Below are 17,396 nucleotides of genomic sequence, written 5' to 3'. Positions count from 1 at the left end.
CTCTTTAATATCCTTCTGCGGGCCGGTCGCAGTGACTCACGCCTGTAATCCCAGCACTTTGGGAGGCCAAAGCGGGCGGATCACGAGGTCAGGAGTTCGAGACCAGCCTGGCCAATATGGTGACACCCCGTCTCTACTAATAATACAAAAATTAGCTGGGAATGATGGCGGGCCTGTAGTCCCAGCTACTCCGGAGGCTGAGCCAGGAGAATTGCTTGAACCCGGGAGGTGGAGGTTGCAGTGAGCCGAGATTGCACCACTGCAATCCAGACTGGCAACAGAGTGAGACTCCGTCTCAAAAAAAAAAAAAAATCCTTTTGCTAGGACCTCAGTGACCACATGGTCCCACTGCTGCCTCACTTAAAGGCTCCTCCAGGCACCAGCCCCCGCCCACACTCCTGCTACAAAGCTTCCCATACACTTGTTTCATTGTGGTAAAATATTCAAAATATTTACCCTTACTGTCATTTAACACATTTACAGTGATGTGCAACTGTTACCTCTATCGAGTTCCAGAGCTTTTTTATCACCGCAAACAGGTCTGTCCCCGTTAAACAGCTGCTGCTCCCAGCCCCCTGGCAACCATTCATCTGCTTTCTGTCTTGATAGATTTGCCTATTCTGCACATTTCATAGAAATTGAATCATATAATATGAAGTCTTTCCCTCCCTTCCTTCCTTCCTTCCTTCCCTTCCTTCCTTCCTTCCTTCCTCCCTTCTTTCTTTTTTTTTTTGACAGGGTCTGGCTCTGTCACTCAAGCTAGAATGCCGTGGAGCGATCATGGCTCACTGCAGCCTCGACCTCCCAGGCTCAAGAACTCCACCTGCCTTAGCCTCTCAAGGAGCTGGAATTAGAGGCACCTGCCACCAGGCTCAGCTAATTTTGTATTTTTGCAGAGATAGCGTCTTGCTATGTTTCCCAGGCTGGTCTCAAACTGCTGGGCTCAAGACAGCCTCCCACCTTGGCCTCCCAAAGTGCTGGGATGACAGGTGTGAGCCACCCATGCCTGGCCTGTTTTCAGCTCTATTGGGCATACACCTGGGAGTGGAACTGCTGGTCAGGTAGTTCAGGTTCTCTAGAGAAACAGAACCCACAGAATGTGTATATGCATACACAGAAAGAGATTCATTTGAGGAATTGGCTTCCAGGATTAGTGGACGTTTAGCTGGTTCAGAGTCTGATGGGGGGACCAGGTGTGGTGGCGCATGCCTGTCATCCCAGAACTTTGGGAGGCCAAGTTGGGAGGATCGCTTGAGTCCAGGAGTTTGAGACCAACCTGGCCAACATAGGGAGACCTTGTCTCTATTTAAAAAAAATTTTAAAAAGTCGGGCGCGGTCGCTCAAGCCTGTAATCCCAGCACTTTGGGAGGCCAAGGTGGGCAGATCACGAGGTCAGGAGATCGAGACCATCCTGGCTAACACAGTGAAACCCTGTCTCTACTAAAAATACAAAAAAATTAGCCAGGCTTGGTGGCAGGCGCCTGTACTCCCAGCTACTCGGGAGGCTGAGGCAGGAGAATGGCGTGAACCCGGGAGGCGGAGCTTGCAGTGAGCCGAGATCCCGCCACTGCCCTTCAGCCTGGGCGACAGAGCAAGACTCCATCTCAAAAAAAAAAAAAAAAAGGAAAGAAAGAAAAAAAAACCCCAAAGTCTAATGGGGGAGGCCAGCAGGCAGGAGACACAATTGCCTAGCAGGACTCCCTCTCTCTCTGGGCAGACTTTTCTTCTTTTTTTTTTTTTTTTTTTTGAGACAGAGTCTTGCTCTGTCGCCCAGCTGGAGTGCAGTGCCGCAGTCTCGGCTCACTGCAAGCTCCGCCTCCCAGGTTCACACCATTCTCCTGCCTCAGCCTCCCGAGTAGCTGGGACGACATGAGCCTGCCACCACGCCTGGCTAATTTTTGTATTTTTAGTAGAGACGGGGTTTCACCGTGTTAGCCAGGATGGTCTCGATCTCCTGACCTCGTGATCCGCCTGACTCGGCCTCCCAAAGTGTTGGGAATTACAGGCGTGAGCTACTGCGCCTGGCCACCTGCTTTAATTTCTTAAGAATCTTAATTACAGCACCCTCAGCTCTTCCCCAAAATACCCTGAGGCACCTGTCCTGTCCTTAGCTGTCCCCTCTAGTTTCCTTGGGATCGTGTAATGTCTTCAGGACACTATTCCAGCAGCCCCTGGGCCCCATTTTAAGGTTCCCTGGACCCTGACAGAGTCCTCAATGCCCTGTTACAGTGTCCCCCAGGAGCCTGCTATGCTTTTCCTGGAAGTCTGACTACCATCACCGTGGGGTCCTCCTCTATAACCCAGCCTTAGCTCTCACGTCCCCAGGGCCCTGCTGTAACATTACCAGGACATTTGTAAAGCTCCTTGGACCACCTATGATACTCACAGGTTTTGTGTTCCTTTTTTTTTTTTTTTTAGATGGAGTCTGGCTCTGTCACCCAGCTTGGAGTGCACTGGTGCGAACTCGGCTCACTGCAACCTCCGCCTCCTGGGTTCAAGCGATTCTCCTGCCTCAGCCTCCTGAGTAGCTGGGATTACAGGCACCCGCCACCACACCCAGCTAATTTTTGTATTTTTAGTAGAGACGGCGTTTTACCATATTGGCCAGGCTGGTCTCGAACTCCTGACCTCATGATCCACCCGCCTCGTTCTCCCAAAGTGCTGGGATTACAGGCGTGAACCACCGTACCCAACAGTTTTGTGTTCTTTCTGGAGGCTCCAGGGAAGAATCGGTGTTTTTGCCTTTCCCAGCTTCTAGAAGCTACCAGCATTCCTTGGCTCATGGCCCATTCCTCCATCTTCAAGGCCAGCAGCACGGCATCCTCTCCCCTCTCTGACCCATATGTCGGTCCTCACGTCTTCTCTCTCCGACACCAACCCGCCTGCCTCCGTCTCCAAAGGAGTCCTGTGATTATGTTTAGGGCTACTTGGATAATCCAAGATCATCTCCCCATCTGAATCTAACCTAATCATATCACAAAGTCCCTTTTCCCATATAAGGCCACAGTCAGAGGTTTTGGGGGATTAGGGCATGGACGTCTCTGAGGCCATGATTCGACCGGCCGTGGTCATCTGGGGTGTTTTTCCTTGCCCCGTTCTGATCTCCTCTACTTGCTGTTGTAATGGCCTGGGGCTTTAGCCAGCAGGCCTCCCAGGGGTCTGCCTAGACATCCCCCATCATAGCCCTCCTTCCTGTCACAGAAGAAAAAGGTCTCAGTCAAGGTTGCTGTGAGCCATGATTGCATCACTGCACTCCAACCTGGATGACTGAGTGAGACCCTAAAGAAAAAGGCCTCAAGGCCCCTTAGTGCCACCTGGGAAATCCTTGCAGATGCCCTGGGTTCCTGCAATGTCTCTAGAGCCCATTTATAGCATCAGCTGGCTGACTTGCATCAGATCCTCAGGGTTCTGTTCTAATGAGCCCTGACTACACCCTCTCTCCCCCTGGGATCCTGTTGTCATGTCCCCAGGGCTCTATTAGAACCCCCTTAGACTGCCACCTGGGCTCCCCAGGACAGCTACAATGTCCTGAGGGCCACACTATATATAATGCAGTAGAAAGCTCCTGGCATGTCCGGGCGCGGTGGCTCACACCTGTAATCCCAGCACTTTGGGAGGACGAGGCGGGCAGATCATCTGAGGTCAGGAGTTCAAGACCAGCCTGGCCAACATAACGAAACACCATCTCTATGGTGCAAAAATTCGCTGGGCCTGGTGGCGTGTGCCTGTAATCCCAGATACTCAGGAGGCTGAGGCAGGAGAATCGCTTGAACCCGGGAGGCAGAGGTTTCAGTGAGCCGAGATGGCGCCACTGTGCTCCAGCCTGGGCGACAGAGTGTGACTCTGCCTCAAAAAAAAAAAAAAAAAGAAAAGGAAAGGAAAAAGAAAAGAGCCGGGCACGGTGGCTCACTCCTGTAACCCCAGCACTTTGGGAGGCTGAGGTGGGCGGATCACGAGGTCAGGAGTTCGAGACCAGCCTGACCAACATGGTGAAATCCCGTCTCTACTAGAAATACAAAAATTAGCCAGACGTGGTAGTGCGCACCTGTAATCCCAGCTACTTGGGAGGCTGAGGCAGGAGAATCACTTGAACCCAGGAGGCCGAAGTTGCAGTAAGCCGAGATTGCGCTATTGCACTCCAGCCTGGGTGACAGAGCAAGACTCCGTCTCCAAAAAAGAGAACAGAAGAGGAGAGGGGAAGGGGAAGGGGGAGGGGAAGGGGAAGGGAAAGGAAAAGCCCATGGCAGGACACACCCAGCATAAAACAAAAATGTGGTCCCCTTGGTTCCAGTTTCAAGATGGTTCAAGTAGAGCACTCACCAGGTGCTGGTCCCTTCTAATCCACTCCTCAGACCGCACGAGGAGCTGGCCTTAAAGCCGGCCCTGGACCCTGCCTCTGTGCCTAGAATGGCCCCAGGCAGCTTTGAGCTGTGCACCCTGAACCACCCTGACAGCTGCCCCTCCTGTCCACCCTTACACAATAGTGCCCCCTACTGACCTTGGGGGCAATCATGCCTGAGTTCAAAACCACAACACCTCTCCCAGCCAAAGGTTCTTTATCTGGAAAATGGGGATAATAATTGTGTCTTTATATTAGGGTGGTGCAAAAGTAATTGGGGTTTCTGCCATTAAATTGCAGGCCGGGCACGGTGGCTCACGCCTATAATCCCAGCACTTTGGAAGGCCGAGGCGGGCGGATCATGAGGTCAGGAGTTCCAGACCAGCCTGGCCAACATGGTGAAACCCTGTCTCTACTAAAAATACAAAAATTAGCCAGGCATGGTGGCAGTCGCCGAATAGTCCCAGCTACTCGGGAGGCTGAGGCAGGAGAATCGCTTGAACCTGGGAGGCGGAAGTTGCAATGAGCCGAGATCATGCCACTGCACTTCAGTCTGGGTGACAGAGCAAGACTCCATCTCAAAAAAACAAACAAACAAAAAACCCGCAATTGCTGGCTAGATACGGTGGCTCACACCTGTAATCCCAGCACTTTGGGAGGCTGAGGCAGGTGGATCACCTGAGGTCAGGAGTTCGAGACCAGCCTGGCCAACATGGCAAAACCCCATCTCTGTTACAAATACAAAAATTAGCCAGACATGGTAGTGGGAGCCTGTAATCTCAGCTACTTGGGAGGCTGAGGCAGGAGAATCGCTTGAACCTGGGAGGCAGAGGTTGCAGTGAGATGAGATTGTGCCACTGCACTCCAGCCTGGGCAACAGAGTGAGACTCAAAAACAAACAAACAGAAAACCACAATTGCTTTTGCACCAACCTATTTCTTTTTCTTTTTTTTTTTTTTTGGAGACGGAGTCTCGCTCTGTCACCCAGGCTGGAGTGCAGTGGTGCGATCTCAGCTCACTGCAAGCTCCGCCTCCCGGGTTCACACCATTCTCCTGCTTCAGCCTCCTGAGTAGCTGGGACTACAGGTGCCCGCCACCACGCCCGGCTAATTTTTTGTATTTTTAGTAGAGATGGGGTTTCACCATGTTAGCCAGGATGGTCTCGATCTCCTGACCTTGTGATCCGCCCACTTCGGCCTCCCAAAGTGCTGGGATTACAGGCGTGAGCCACCGCGCCCGGCCCAACCTACTATTTCATTAGAGGCTTCAGCAGGCCAAAAGCTCCTCATGGGCACACAGGGCATCTGTAGTAGCCCCCGGTTCCTGTTAATGCCCCCACTCCCCAGCCAGGCTGGGTCCCCAGGGATCCCACTGGATTGTAGGCTCTGACACCAGGCCCTGGCTGGAGCTGTCTTGCTCACTCTTGCACCCATCCCCAGGGAACAGCACAATAAATATTTGTAGAATGAATGTCCCTGGGAAGGCTTGATGTGCTCCTAAAACTCATCTAGAACATCTTTGGTGTTCTGCTAGAATGTTCTAGCTAAATCTATACTGACCTCTGAAACATCCATAGGTCTTTTATTTTTACTTTTTTTCTTGAGACAGGGTCTCACTCTGTCACCCAGGCTGGAATGCAGTGGCATGATAATAGCTCACTGCAGCCTCGACCTCCCAGGCTGAAGCGATCCTCCCACCTCAGCCTCCCAAGTAGCTGGTACTACAGGTACGTACCACCACACCTGGCTAATTTTTAAGTTTTTTTTTTTTTTGTAGAGATGGGGTCTTCCTATGTTGCCTAGGCTGGTCTCAAACTGCTGGGCTCAAGAGCGCCTCCCATCTTGGCCTCCCAAAGTGCTGGGATTGCAGGTTGAGCCACTGTGCCTGGCCTGTCTTGCTATAACATGTAATAGAGCCAGGACCTACTACAATGTTAGACCCAGGAATTCCTGCTGGGCTCAGGGTAGTGCTGACGCTCGGCAGTGGGCCTGCTTAACTACTCCTGGAACACACTCCAATTCAATTTCCAGACTCCACTCACACACCTTGGGACTAGTTCAATGAGCTCAGGTGCCTGCTACATAAATAACATTTTTTTTTTTTTTTTAGATGGAGTCTCGCTCTGTCGCTAGGCTGGAGCACAGTGGTGCAATCTCGTCTCACTGCAACCTTCGCCTCCCGGGTTCAAGCGATTCTCTTGCCTCAGCCTCCCGAGTAGCTGGGACTACAGGCGCCTGCTACCATACCCAGCTAAATTTTGTATTTTTAGTAAAGACGGGGTTTCACCATGTTGGCCAGGATGGTCTCGATCTCCTGACCTCGTGATCCACCCGCCTCGGCCTCCCAAAGTGCTGGGATTACAGGCGTGAGCCATCGCGTCCGGCTGATAACATATTTTATATTATATAATTATAAATATAGCCATGGGCCGGCTATAATTTAACCTGAGTATTGCATCCATGTAATATCAGCAGGGCCTGTCACAGGAGCCCAAGGTCTTACTTAGCATTATAATAGCCCACAGGAGGCTGCAGCAATGATGGCCATCTGGCTCTAATATCACAGACCCATGACTGGGTCTGTGATATTAGGAGGTACAGGGCCGCGATACAAGATAACCAAGACGTGCCCTGTTTTCATACGGTAGGTTTGATGCCTTTTTTTTTTTTTTCTTTGAGACAGGGTCCGACTCTGTCACCCAGGCTAGAGTGCAGTGGTGTCATCCTAGCCTGCTATAGACTCGGACCTCTGGGCTCAAGTGATCCTCCTGCCTCAGCCTCCTGAGTAGCTGGGACTACAGACCCAGCAAAATTTTTTTTTTTTTTTGCGATGGGGGTCTCACTTTGTTGCCCAGGCTGGAGTGCAGTGATGTGTTCTCGGCTCACTGCATCCTCCGCCTCCCGGGTTCAAGCGATTCTCCTGCCTCAGCCTCCCGAGTAGCTGGGACTACAGGCGCCGCTACATGTCTGGCTAATGTTTGTATTTTTAGTAGAGATGGGGTTTCACCATATTGACCAGGCTGGCTTCGAACTCCTGACCTCAACCTCCTGCCTCGACCTCCCAAAGTGCTGGGATTACAGCCGTGAGCCACGGGACCCGGTTCACATGAGCATATTGATCCTCCCAAAAGGGCAGGGAGGCAAGAAGCCATTTTACACATTAGAAAACTGAGGCTCTGTGGTGGAGGAGTGGGTCTCTTTTCCAAGGTCACACACGGCTAGGGAGCTGCAGGGCCAGAAGTTGGAACAGAGCCTCGGTGGGTCTCTGCTACATCTGGGGCCTCCGGCTCAGCTTTACTGCTTCCGGTTATTGAGCCCCTGAAGCCTAGGGGTCAAGGTCCGCCCAGTCAGAATGTGGCAACTTCACATAATTCATTCCTTCACCATCCATTTTTCCATCAGTCAGGAAGGACGCTGGTATTGAGGCTGACATACGTTATCAAGGACAGTAACTACCACGGCTTCCAAAGTTTTACCAAAACCTCAGATGCGTGGCCTTCTGGTGATTTCATATTGTTGAAGCATTCATGGTATCCCTGGGGGCTGCAGCTTTCTGTATGTTTGCTGTGGCTGAACCAAGAAAGAAGGCATATGCAGATTTCTACAGAAATTATGATTCCATGAAAGATTTTGAGACGAGGAAGGCTGGTATCTTTTTTTTTTTTTTTAAGATGGAGTCTCACTCTGTCACCCAGACTGGAGTGCAGTGGCACGATCTCAGCTCACTGCAACCTCTACTGCCCGGGTTCAGGCGATTCTCCTGCCTCAACCTACAGAGTAGCTGGGGTTACAGGTGCCTGCCACCGTGCCCGGCTAATTTTCGTGTTTTTAGTAGAGACGGGGTTTCACCATCTTGGTCAGGCTGGTCTTGAACTCCTGACCTCCACCCACCCTGGCCTCCCAAAGTGCTGGGATTACAGGCGTGAGCCACTGCACCTGGCTGGAAGGCTGGTATCTTTCAGAGTGCAATGATCTTGGAATATAAAGAATTTCTTCAGGTTGAATTACCTAGAAGTTTGTCACTGACTTGTTCCTGAACGATGACACATGAATATATGGGCTAAGAAATAGCTTCTTTTCATAAACAACAAATAAAAAAATTAATTCATTCACTTAATTAAAGACAAAGAGAGTGAGGGAGGGAGCCAGGTGGAAACTCGAGGTCAGAGTATTCCAGATAGAGGGATCAGATGGTGAGGAGGCTCAGAGGAACAGCAGGTCTGGTGGGTGCTGGGCGTGTGTGGGGCTGAGCGAGAGGGAGAGCAGGTGGGAGGGGAGACAAGGGAACCTGCTGACCTAGGAACTGTATCTCCTTGGGTTATCAAATAACCTATGGGCAGGGTGCAGTGGCTTATGCCTGTAATCCAGCACTTTGGGAGGCCAACATGGGTGGATCGTGAGGTCAGGAGTTCGAGACCAGCCTGGCCAACATGGTGAAACCCCGTCTCTACTAAAAATTAAAAAATTAGCTGGGTGTGGTGGTGCACACCTGTAATCCCAGCTACTCAGGAGACAGAAGCAGGAGATTCGCTTTAACTTGGGAGGTGGAGGTTGCGGTGAGCCAAGATCGCGCCACTGCACTCCAGCCTGGGCGACAGAGCAAGACTCTGCCTCAAAAAATAAAATAAAATAAAATAAAAAATAAAAAAATAAAAAGAACTTATGGTCCTTATCCCCACTCTTCAGGTGCAAGGCCTGTCAAGGGGTCCGAGGGGGTCTTTTAAACTTGGTCTTTGCGATCCAGCAGGCCCAGCAGTGGTCCTTCCCCAGCACACACTCTGACCTCAGCACACCACCTGACGTGATGGGGTGCCAAGGAGACGCCCCAACAATCGGGAAGGAAACCGGGGAGCCGGGCTGTTGTTGTAAACACAGCAGCCCCACCCGAACGGAAACACCTGCGGCCGAGGGGAGGGGGCCGCAACCTCCCATCCCCCTCTGGGTCTCCGTCCCCTCTCTCTGGAGTCCACACTCCCTCTTTGCCCCTCGCTGGTTCTCTACTGCCCCCAGCATAGGGTGGAGTGGGTGTGCAGTTTCTGCGACTCAGGGCGGCGTCCCCCCAACCTGTCCCTGCCCCTTCCTGCCCTCTTTGATGCGGCCCCACTTCCTCTGGCAGGAACCCCCGCCCTCCCTGGACCTGGGTATAAGGCAGGGACTGGGCCCACGGGGAGGCGGCATCCCCGAGGCAGCAGCGGCAGCGGCAGCTCCTCTCCCCATGGCCCTGTCTCCCAACCCTTGTACCAGTGCTGGGCTCAGACCCTGGTACAGGCCTGGGGGACAGGGACCTGGGGACCCCGGCACCGGCAGGCCCCAAGGGGTGAGGTGAGCGGGCACTGGGACCTCCCCTCCCTGTACTCCCATCTCTGCTGCGGCTTTGATGCATCTCTCCCCTTTGGGTCCCACACATCCTCTGGTGCACTCCTGCCTCGCTGCCCCCACTCCATGCCTGTCGTCCCCACCTCTGTGTGACGGGCAAAGTGCACCTGTTTCTATTGTACCTGCCTCTCGCGGTGGTCTCTGTGCTCTCCCCAGCTCTGCAAAACCCCTCCTCCCCATGTGCCACAACCCTGGGCCACCGTGTCTGTCCTGTCCTGTTCCTCTCAATGCCCCCATCTCTGCGGCCTGTGTGTTGGGCCATCTCCGGGCGCTTCCTGCCCACTTCCTTCCCAGCAGCCTGGGCCCCGGTACCACTGAACGGGCTCCAGGGGAGCCTCATGATGCCACTTGCCCACACCACCAATTTCCTTACTGCGATTTTGAGGCAGCCGGCGCAGAGGAAGTTTCTAGAATCTGAGACCTGGAACTCAGCTACTCACTGGGACTTCAGGTGGAGGGCTTGGCCTCTCCCAGATGAGTTTCCTCATCTGCAAATAGGCCTGGTGCCCAACTAGGCGTGGGTGGTGGGTGCATGGGGCCCCCGTCCTTGGCTATAAGCAGGGATAGGAGGCCCAGGCTGAAGCCAAGACCTTTACACTTCACAGCCAGACAACAGGGCCTCAGCACATCCCACTCTACCTGGGTGAGCCCATGCCCACAGCAGGGGGGGCTGCAGCTTCTTCCCCTCCCCACCCGAGGTGGTCAGGAAAGAGACAGACCAGGGCCTGGAGGACCCAGGGGCCTCCACCCTCACTCACTTCCTCCCCAGAGACCGGAGGGGGCGGGGGGACAGCGCAACACCAGGTAATCAGCCTCATTCAGAAACCAAAAAGGTGACAAGGACCAAAAAAGGAGACCCAGGGGAAGGTAGGCATCTCAGCTCAGGCTCCACTGTCCTCACCCAGACATGGGCAGGAGGCCTCTCTAACAGCAGCTCTGCCCAATTCCCCGAGGCACACCCCCACCCCTACCAATGCTCTGGTAAAGGCGCAGAAGATCCCAAATCTGGCCTGGGAATGAGAAAATAACTTTATTTCATTGTGGGGAGTGGGCGGATGTCCAGCCTCAGAACTTCTGGAACTGCTTCTTGGTGCCGGCAGCCTTGGTGACCTTGAGCACGTTGAAGCGCACTGTCTTGCTCAGAGGCCGGCATTCGCCCACTGTGACGATGTCACCGATCTGGACGTCCCTGTGGAGGCAGGTAGGGCCATGTCCTCAGGATGGGCCACCCCAGGAGGCCCTCCCTCCCCTTCGCCAGGCTGAAGGCTCTCTGCTTCGGCTCCACCAAATCCCAACCAAGCTCTACTCGCCAATTCAACCTGCCCCCTCCTTTTGTGCAAATTTTGTGCCAAGCACCAAGCTCAACGCTGTACACAGAAAAGGCCACCACCCCTCCGAGGACCACTGGGGTGGACGAGCTCCATTTCACAACCAACCTGGAGGCCCCCAAGTTGTCAGCGGCCTCCTCACCACCCCACCCCAGCAGAGCAGCAGGGGGATCCTGTAGCACCAACAACCACAGGTCTCTTACCGCTCAGCATCAGTTTGGGCCACCCTCCTCCCCACCCACAGGACTCCTCACCTTGCTCCTAAGATCCTCCCCGCCCAGAGGGCCACCAATATCAGCTGCCCACATCCCCATTCTGGTTATACTTGGCTGTCATCTGGCACCCACCCTGCTTGAAGGTGCCTCTGAGGGAGCAGGACTTTGTTCCTGGCTCACCACTGAACCCCAAGCATCTCACACCAAACCTGGTACGTGATAAGCTCTAAATAAAACATGCTGAGGGAATGAACAAACGTTTAATTCCAACATTTCTGAAGTTCTCATCTGATATAACATCCTAACCTTTTGGTTCCAATGCACCTGCCTATTACAGGTTCAGCACCCTAATCCAAAAATTCTGAAACGCTGCAAAATCTGAATTTTTGTGTGTGTGGGAGAGACAGGGTCTTACTCTGTCGCCCAGGCCGGAGAGCAGTGCTGCCATCTCGGCTCACTGCAGCCTCCACTTTTTGGGCTCAAGCAATCCTCCCAGCCCAGGCGCCTGAGGACCTGAGACTACAAGCACATGCTACCACACCTGGCAGACTGTTGTATTTTTTGTAGAGAGAGGGTTTTGCCATGTTGCCCAGGCTGGTCTCAAACTCCTGGGCTCAAGGGATCCTCCTGCCTCAGCCTCCTACAGTGCTGGGATTACTGGCTTGAGCCACGGTGCCTGGCTAAAATCTGAAACTTTTTGAATACCAGCATGACACCTTTGCTTTCTGATGATTCAATGTACGCACTTTGTTTCACACACAGAATTATAAAACGTACTGCGTAAGATTACTTTCAGGCTATGTGAATAAGGTGTATATGAAACAAATGAGCTTCTTGTTTAGACCTACGTCACATCCCCAAAACATCTCACTATGTATACGAGAACATTCCAAAATCTGGTTCCAAGAATTTCAGGTAGAGATATTCAACCTGTAGAACAGTTTGATTCTGAAAAACATATGATATACAAATCCTGAGATTCTGGGGCTTCCCAAAGATGCCACCTCAGTCATTCCCTCCCTCAGTTGGCCTTAAATTGGCCCGACCTGGAATCTGAAGGCTGAGAGAGCGTGGCCTGAGCAACTTGATGGGCCACTGCACTCACCTGAAGCAGGGGGACAGGTGTACAGACATGTTCTTGTGGCGCTTCTCGAAGCGATTGTATTTGCGGATGTAGTGCAGATAGTCTCGGCGGATGACAATGGTCCTCTGCATCTTCATCTTGGTCACCACGCCTAGGAGCAGGGGCAGATCATAGGTCAGGTCCCATAGGAAAGAGGGCCATAGGTAACACAGGGCATGCCGGGACTCAGAAGTTAGCTGAGCAGGGATCCCAAAAAGCCCCGTTTCCGGCATCAGTTTTACCAAGTGGCTTTCTCAGCAGTGCCCACGTGGGCATCTGAAGACCATCGTGAAAACAGACATCATCTGCCAATGGCCCTGGACCTACAAGTTTGCATTCCCAACCACTCCTCTCACCCAGGACCCAGGAGTCTGGGCCCCAAGCCCCTTCTTTCAGTATTTCAGGCCCCAGACACCAGTAACTCCCGCACTTACCAGAGAGGATCCGCCCTCGAATGGACACATTACCAGTGAAGGGGCATTTCTTGTCAATGTAGGTGCCTTCAATAGCCTAAAGAGATAGGAAAGAGAAAGGAGTGAGCCTTGGGCCTGCGGTTCCTTAAAAGAGCCAGGGGCGTGGCCTCAGGGAAGCAACTACAATTCCCATCAGCCCCGGAAGAAGCCACTCAGATGTAGGCAGGGCAACTCGTCGTGGGCACACGTGCAGGAACGCCAGGGTCCCCTTCTTTCTTCTGAGGTTCCCCGCACCTCCTTGGGTGTCTTGAAGCCCAGACCGATGTTCTTGTAGTACCGCGGAAGCTTCTCCTTGCCAGTTTCTCCCAGCAGGACCCTCTTCTTGTTTTGAAAGATGGTCGGCTGCTTTTGGTAGGCACGCTCAGTCTACAGGTATGAGGAGAAAACTGATGAGCTGCTAAGTTTGGAGCCGGCAGCCAACCAGCCCTAGAGACCTTCCCAGAACCTCCCAAACCCCATACTCTACATTTACTTGCAAAGCGCCGGCGTCCAAGGCCTGGTGCTCCAGAATCACCCTTTAAGATACGACCACCCTGACCTCACCTGTAATTCATACTCAGATCTAAGCCCGGGGTTATTTCAATTTATATATTCCAGAAGGCCTCTCAGGGATTGCAAAATTCATCCTCTAAACCAGGATCACCCCTCTCACACCCTGGACACCTTTCAGCGAGGATCATTCTCCAAGACCCAAGGTCGCCCACCCAGGATTCACTCCTTGTGTAGTACATAAGGATTCACAATTAAATACCAGACGGCAGGCTCCCTGGATTCGCCCTTAGGAGTCCGTTTCCACAAAATCAACCCTGAAGACCGGAGAACTCCAAAAAAAACCTTCTTAAACTTGGTTTTTAAGAAGGTAAGTCCTAAAACGCTTGAGCCTCCATTAACGCCAGGAGCCCCCACGAATTAGGAAGCACTGATCTAGAAACAAGCAAAAGCAACCGCCCTCCATCCCAGTTAATCTCCAGAAAATAATCACGAACGCCGGGAATTAACCCCCGAACTTGGGCGCCGGGCTCTGCCCTCCCGGACGCGCCCCTGAAGGCCAAGGCTGACCCCGCAGCCTGGCATCCAACCCCGAGCCCACACCTGAATATCCGCCATCTTCCCGGCCGCCTGAGAAAAAGAAAGCGGTAGAAGCGTCTGGGTTTCCTTATCGATTACGCAGGAGCTGGAGAGGAAGTGACGTAAGGAGAAACGTAGCACGGCCTTGGGCGGGGCCTCCAGCGCGACTCTGATTGACAGGCTGCGCTTAAACCAGCGGGCGATTCGGGGACCGTGAAGGACTGATGGGCGGGAAGTGGTAGACGCTGTCTCGCGAGAGTCTTAGGCACCACAACGCCGGGCGCGATTATTTAGGCAGGAAGACGGGACCAGCCTTCAGCCCGCCCGTATTATCGCGAGAGTCGCACGGAGTCCGTCCTGTTTCGGCGCGGCGTAGGCTCCCGTGGGATTTGGATACCGCGTGGCTTTGTTCGTTCAGCCTTCAAACCGGATGAGGCGGCAGCCATCTTTTTGAAGAGCGGGCGGCCGGGGAGTGCTAGGAGCGTGTGTAGCGGCGTCGCCATCTTTGTTAGGGGCAGGAGCTGCCCACGAGCTCTCAGAAGTGCAGTGAAAGTTACTCGGCCGAATGCGGTGGCTCACGCCTGTAATCCCAACACTTTGGGAGGCTAAGGCGGGCGGATCACCTGAGGTCAGGAGTTCAACACCAGCCTGGCCAACATGGTGAAACCCCGTCTCTACTGAAAATACAAAAATTAGCCGGGCGTGGTGGCGGGCGCCTGTAATCCCAGCTACTCGGAAGGCTGAGGCAGGAGAATCGCTTGAACCTGGCAGGCGAAGGTTGCAGTGAGCTGAGATCGCGCCATGGCACTCCAGCCTGGGCGACAGACAGCCTGGGCGACAGAGCAAGACTCCGTATCAAACAAAACAAAAAAACGGGCTCGGTGGCTCACGCCTGTAATCCCAGCAGTTTGGGAGGCCGAGGTGGGCGGATCACCTGAGGTCAGGAGTTCGAGACCAGCCTGACCAACATGGAGAAACCCCGTCTCTACTAAAAATACAAAATTAGCCGGGCATGGTGGCGCATGCCTGTAATCCCAGCTACTCAGGAGGCTGAGGCAGGAGAATCGCTTGAACCTGGGAAACGGAGGTTGCAGTGAGCCGAGATCACGCCATTGCACTCCAGGCTGGGCAACAACAGCCAAACCGTCTCAAAAAAAAAAAAAAAAGAAAGAAAGAAAGTTACTCTCGCCGAGTGCAGTGCGGCGCGCCTGTAATCCCAACACTTTGGGAGGTCGAGGGAGGAGGATCACTTGAGCCGGGGAGGTCGTGGCTGCAGTGAGCTATGATTGTGCCACTGCACTCCAGCCTGGGCGACGGAGCGACACCGTCTCAGAAAAAAAAAAAAAAAAAGAAAGAAAGCTACTCTCTTCTCATTTCATCCGCAGACGGTAATTTAATTGGTGCCAGGGGTTGGGGTGGAGCGATCCTTCTGCTGTTTTTCAGTCGGTAACAGAATCTAGTAGAACTTTATGTGATGGAAATTTTCTATATCTACGCTGGTGGACACGGCAGTCACTGGCACTCGAAATGTGGCTTTTGTGACTGAGGACATAAATTTTTAACTTTGATTGTGTTATATCTAAATAGCCACATGTGGCTAAAGGCTACTGTGTTGAACAGCACAAGTCTATAGCTGAATAATTACGGTATTTTTTTTTTTGGAGTCTCGCTCTGTCACCCAGGCTGGAGTGCAGTGGCGCGATCTCGGCTCACTGCAAGCTCCGCCTCCCGGGTTCACGCCATTCTCCTGCCTCAGCCTCTGCGAGTAGCTGGGACTACAGGCGCATGCCACGACGCCCGGCTAATTTTTTGTATTTTTAGTAGAGACGGGGTTTCACCGTGGTCTCGATCTCCTGACCTCGTGATCCCCTGACCTCGTGATCCGCCCGCCTCGGCCTCCCAGAGTGCTGGGATTACAAGCGTGAGCCACTGCGCCCGGCCGGTATTTTATTTAGTTTTAGAGACTCCCTAGGGTCTCTCTGTTGCCCAGGCTAGAGTACAGTGGCTCCATCATAGCTCACTGCAGCCTTGACCTCCCCAGCCTCAGGTAGTCCTCCTACCTCAACCTCACAAGTAGCTGGGACTACAGGCGTGTGTCACCATGCCCAGCTAATTTATTTTATTTTTAGTAGGGACAAGGTCTCGCTATATTACCCAGACTGGTCTCGAAGTCCTGGGCTCAAGTGATTCTCCAGCCTTGGCCTCCCAAAGTTCTGGGAACAGGTGTGAGACTGCACCCAGCCTCACGCTATTCGTATTTAAGTGCTCAGCAGCCACAAGTGGGGTTAGTGGCTTGTGTATTGTGTATCAATTAGTGCAGCTATAGAACATCTTAATTAAAAAAAAATTGGCCGGGCGCGGTGGTTCACGCCTGTAATCCCAGCACTTTGGGAGGCCCAGGCGGGTGGATCATGAGGTCAGGAGAGCGAGACCATCCTGGCTAACACGGTGAAACCCCGTCTCTACTAAAAATACAAAAAATTAGCCAGACGCAGTAGCAGGCACCTGTAGTCCCAGCTACTCGGGAGGCTGAGGCAGGAGAATGGTGTGAACCTGGGGGGGCGGAGCCTACAGTGAGCGGAGATCACACCACTGCATTCCAGCCTGGGTGACAGAGCCAGACTCTGTCTCAAAAAAAAAAAAAAAAAAAAAAAAATTGTTAACTCAGAGTCTCCCTATGTTGCCCTGTCTGGACTCCAACTCCTGGACTCAAGCCAATCCTCTCACTTCAAATGGTTGGGGTTACAGGTGTGAGCCACCACATCCTGTATGAGGTTTGTTTGTTTTTTGAGATGGAGTCTCGCTCTATCGCCCAGGCTGGAGTGCAGTGGCGCGATCTCGGCTCACTGCAACTTCTGCCTCCCGGGTTCAAGTGATTCTCCTGCCTCAGCCTCCTGACTAGCTGGGATTACAGGCGCCCACCGCCACGTCCAGCTAATTTTTGTATTTTTAGTAGAGATGGGGTTTCACCATGTTAGCCAGTCTAGTCTCTAACTCCTGACCTCAGTTGATCCGCCCGCCTTGGCCTCCCAAAATGCTGGGATTACAGGTGTGAGCCACCGCACTTGGCCGAGTTCTTTATAGCAGGATACAAGACCTTCAAAAAGAGATGGCTTGTAAATATTTTCTCCCTAGTCTGTGGCTCGTCTTTCCTGATGGTGTCTTCTCAGTCTTAAAAATTTTTATAAAGCCCACATCATTCCCATTTGCTAATGGATCACGCTTTTGGAGGATAATTGTAGTTTCACATGGAGTTTGTGAAATTTAAGATTATGCTGTAAGTCTGGTTATTTGTGGAGTAGGCTTCTCTGGTCAATGAGAATCCATGTGGGGACTCTGGCAGGAGCAGGCACCACCCATGTTCACTGATTCTCAGGGAAAACACAAGCCACTGTGGTCTCTTCAGACTTTTCTGGAAAGGTTAATAAGCCCCTGATGGAATGGTGTGGCAAGTTACAATCTGCCATCAACACAA

The 17,396-nt window shown here is 52.7% G+C and overlaps 2 protein-coding genes and 1 non-coding gene across 7 annotated transcripts; all 3 read right to left on the bottom strand.

Annotated features, from left to right (window-relative positions):
- Nucleotides 1-6,983: 6,983 nt before the first annotated feature.
- On the bottom strand, nt 6,984-15,281 carry RPS11 (ribosomal protein S11). 5 transcript variants are annotated; one of them, XM_063719618.1, is made up of 6 exons: nt 13,946-14,096; nt 13,088-13,219; nt 12,815-12,890; nt 12,363-12,492; nt 11,390-11,497; nt 10,726-10,903 (listed from the first exon to the last, which is right to left on the bottom strand). In XM_063719618.1, exons 1-5 carry the CDS (start codon nt 13,958-13,960, stop codon nt 11,434-11,436), a joined length of 417 nt encoding a protein of 138 aa, XP_063575688.1. In that variant the 5' UTR covers nt 13,961-14,096; the 3' UTR covers nt 10,726-10,903; nt 11,390-11,433. The 5 variants fall into 5 exon arrangements, with proteins under 5 accessions (XP_063575687.1, XP_063575688.1, XP_063575686.1 ...); XM_063719616.1 differs by having other exon boundaries at nt 11,390-11,466; XM_063719617.1 differs by lacking the exons at nt 10,726-10,903; nt 11,390-11,497 and adding an exon at nt 6,984-7,908.
- LOC129052018 (uncharacterized) lies at nt 8,969-10,630 on the bottom strand. Its single transcript, XM_054540978.2, has one exon. The coding sequence runs from the start codon at nt 10,052-10,054 to the stop codon at nt 9,059-9,061; it is 996 nt and encodes a 331-aa protein (XP_054396953.1). The 5' UTR covers nt 10,055-10,630; the 3' UTR covers nt 8,969-9,058.
- Nucleotides 12,604-12,690, bottom strand: LOC112130288 (small nucleolar RNA SNORD35). Its single transcript, XR_002912554.1, has one exon. It is a non-coding gene; the product is annotated as a small nucleolar RNA SNORD35 (small nucleolar RNA).
- Nucleotides 15,282-17,396: the final 2,115 nt, after the last annotated feature.

The sequence above is a fragment of the Pongo abelii genome, chromosome 20 (genome assembly GCF_028885655.2).
Source record: "Pongo abelii isolate AG06213 chromosome 20, NHGRI_mPonAbe1-v2.0_pri, whole genome shotgun sequence".
NCBI lineage: Eukaryota > Metazoa > Chordata > Mammalia > Primates > Hominidae > Pongo > Pongo abelii.
The sequence above is the reverse complement of the archived record's forward strand: the minus strand, read 5'-3'. Positions and strand labels throughout refer to the sequence as shown.

What these genes read in the sequence shown, in the direction of transcription:
- LOC129052018 (XM_054540978.2), bottom strand. Translation starts at nt 10,054, where the DNA reads ATGAGGCTCCCCTGGAGCCCGTTCAGTGGTACCGGGGCCCAGGCTGCT.
- RPS11 (XM_063719616.1), bottom strand. An exon ending in GCTTCAAGACACCCAAGGAG is followed by an intron (nt 12,891 to 13,087) that starts GTGCGGGGAACC and finishes CTATCTCTTTAG; the next exon opens with GCTATTGAAGGCACCTACAT. An exon ending in CACCTGTCCCCCTGCTTCAG is followed by an intron (nt 11,467 to 12,362) that starts GTGAGTGCAGTG and finishes ATCACGTACCAG; the next exon opens with GTTTGGTGTGAGATGCTTGG.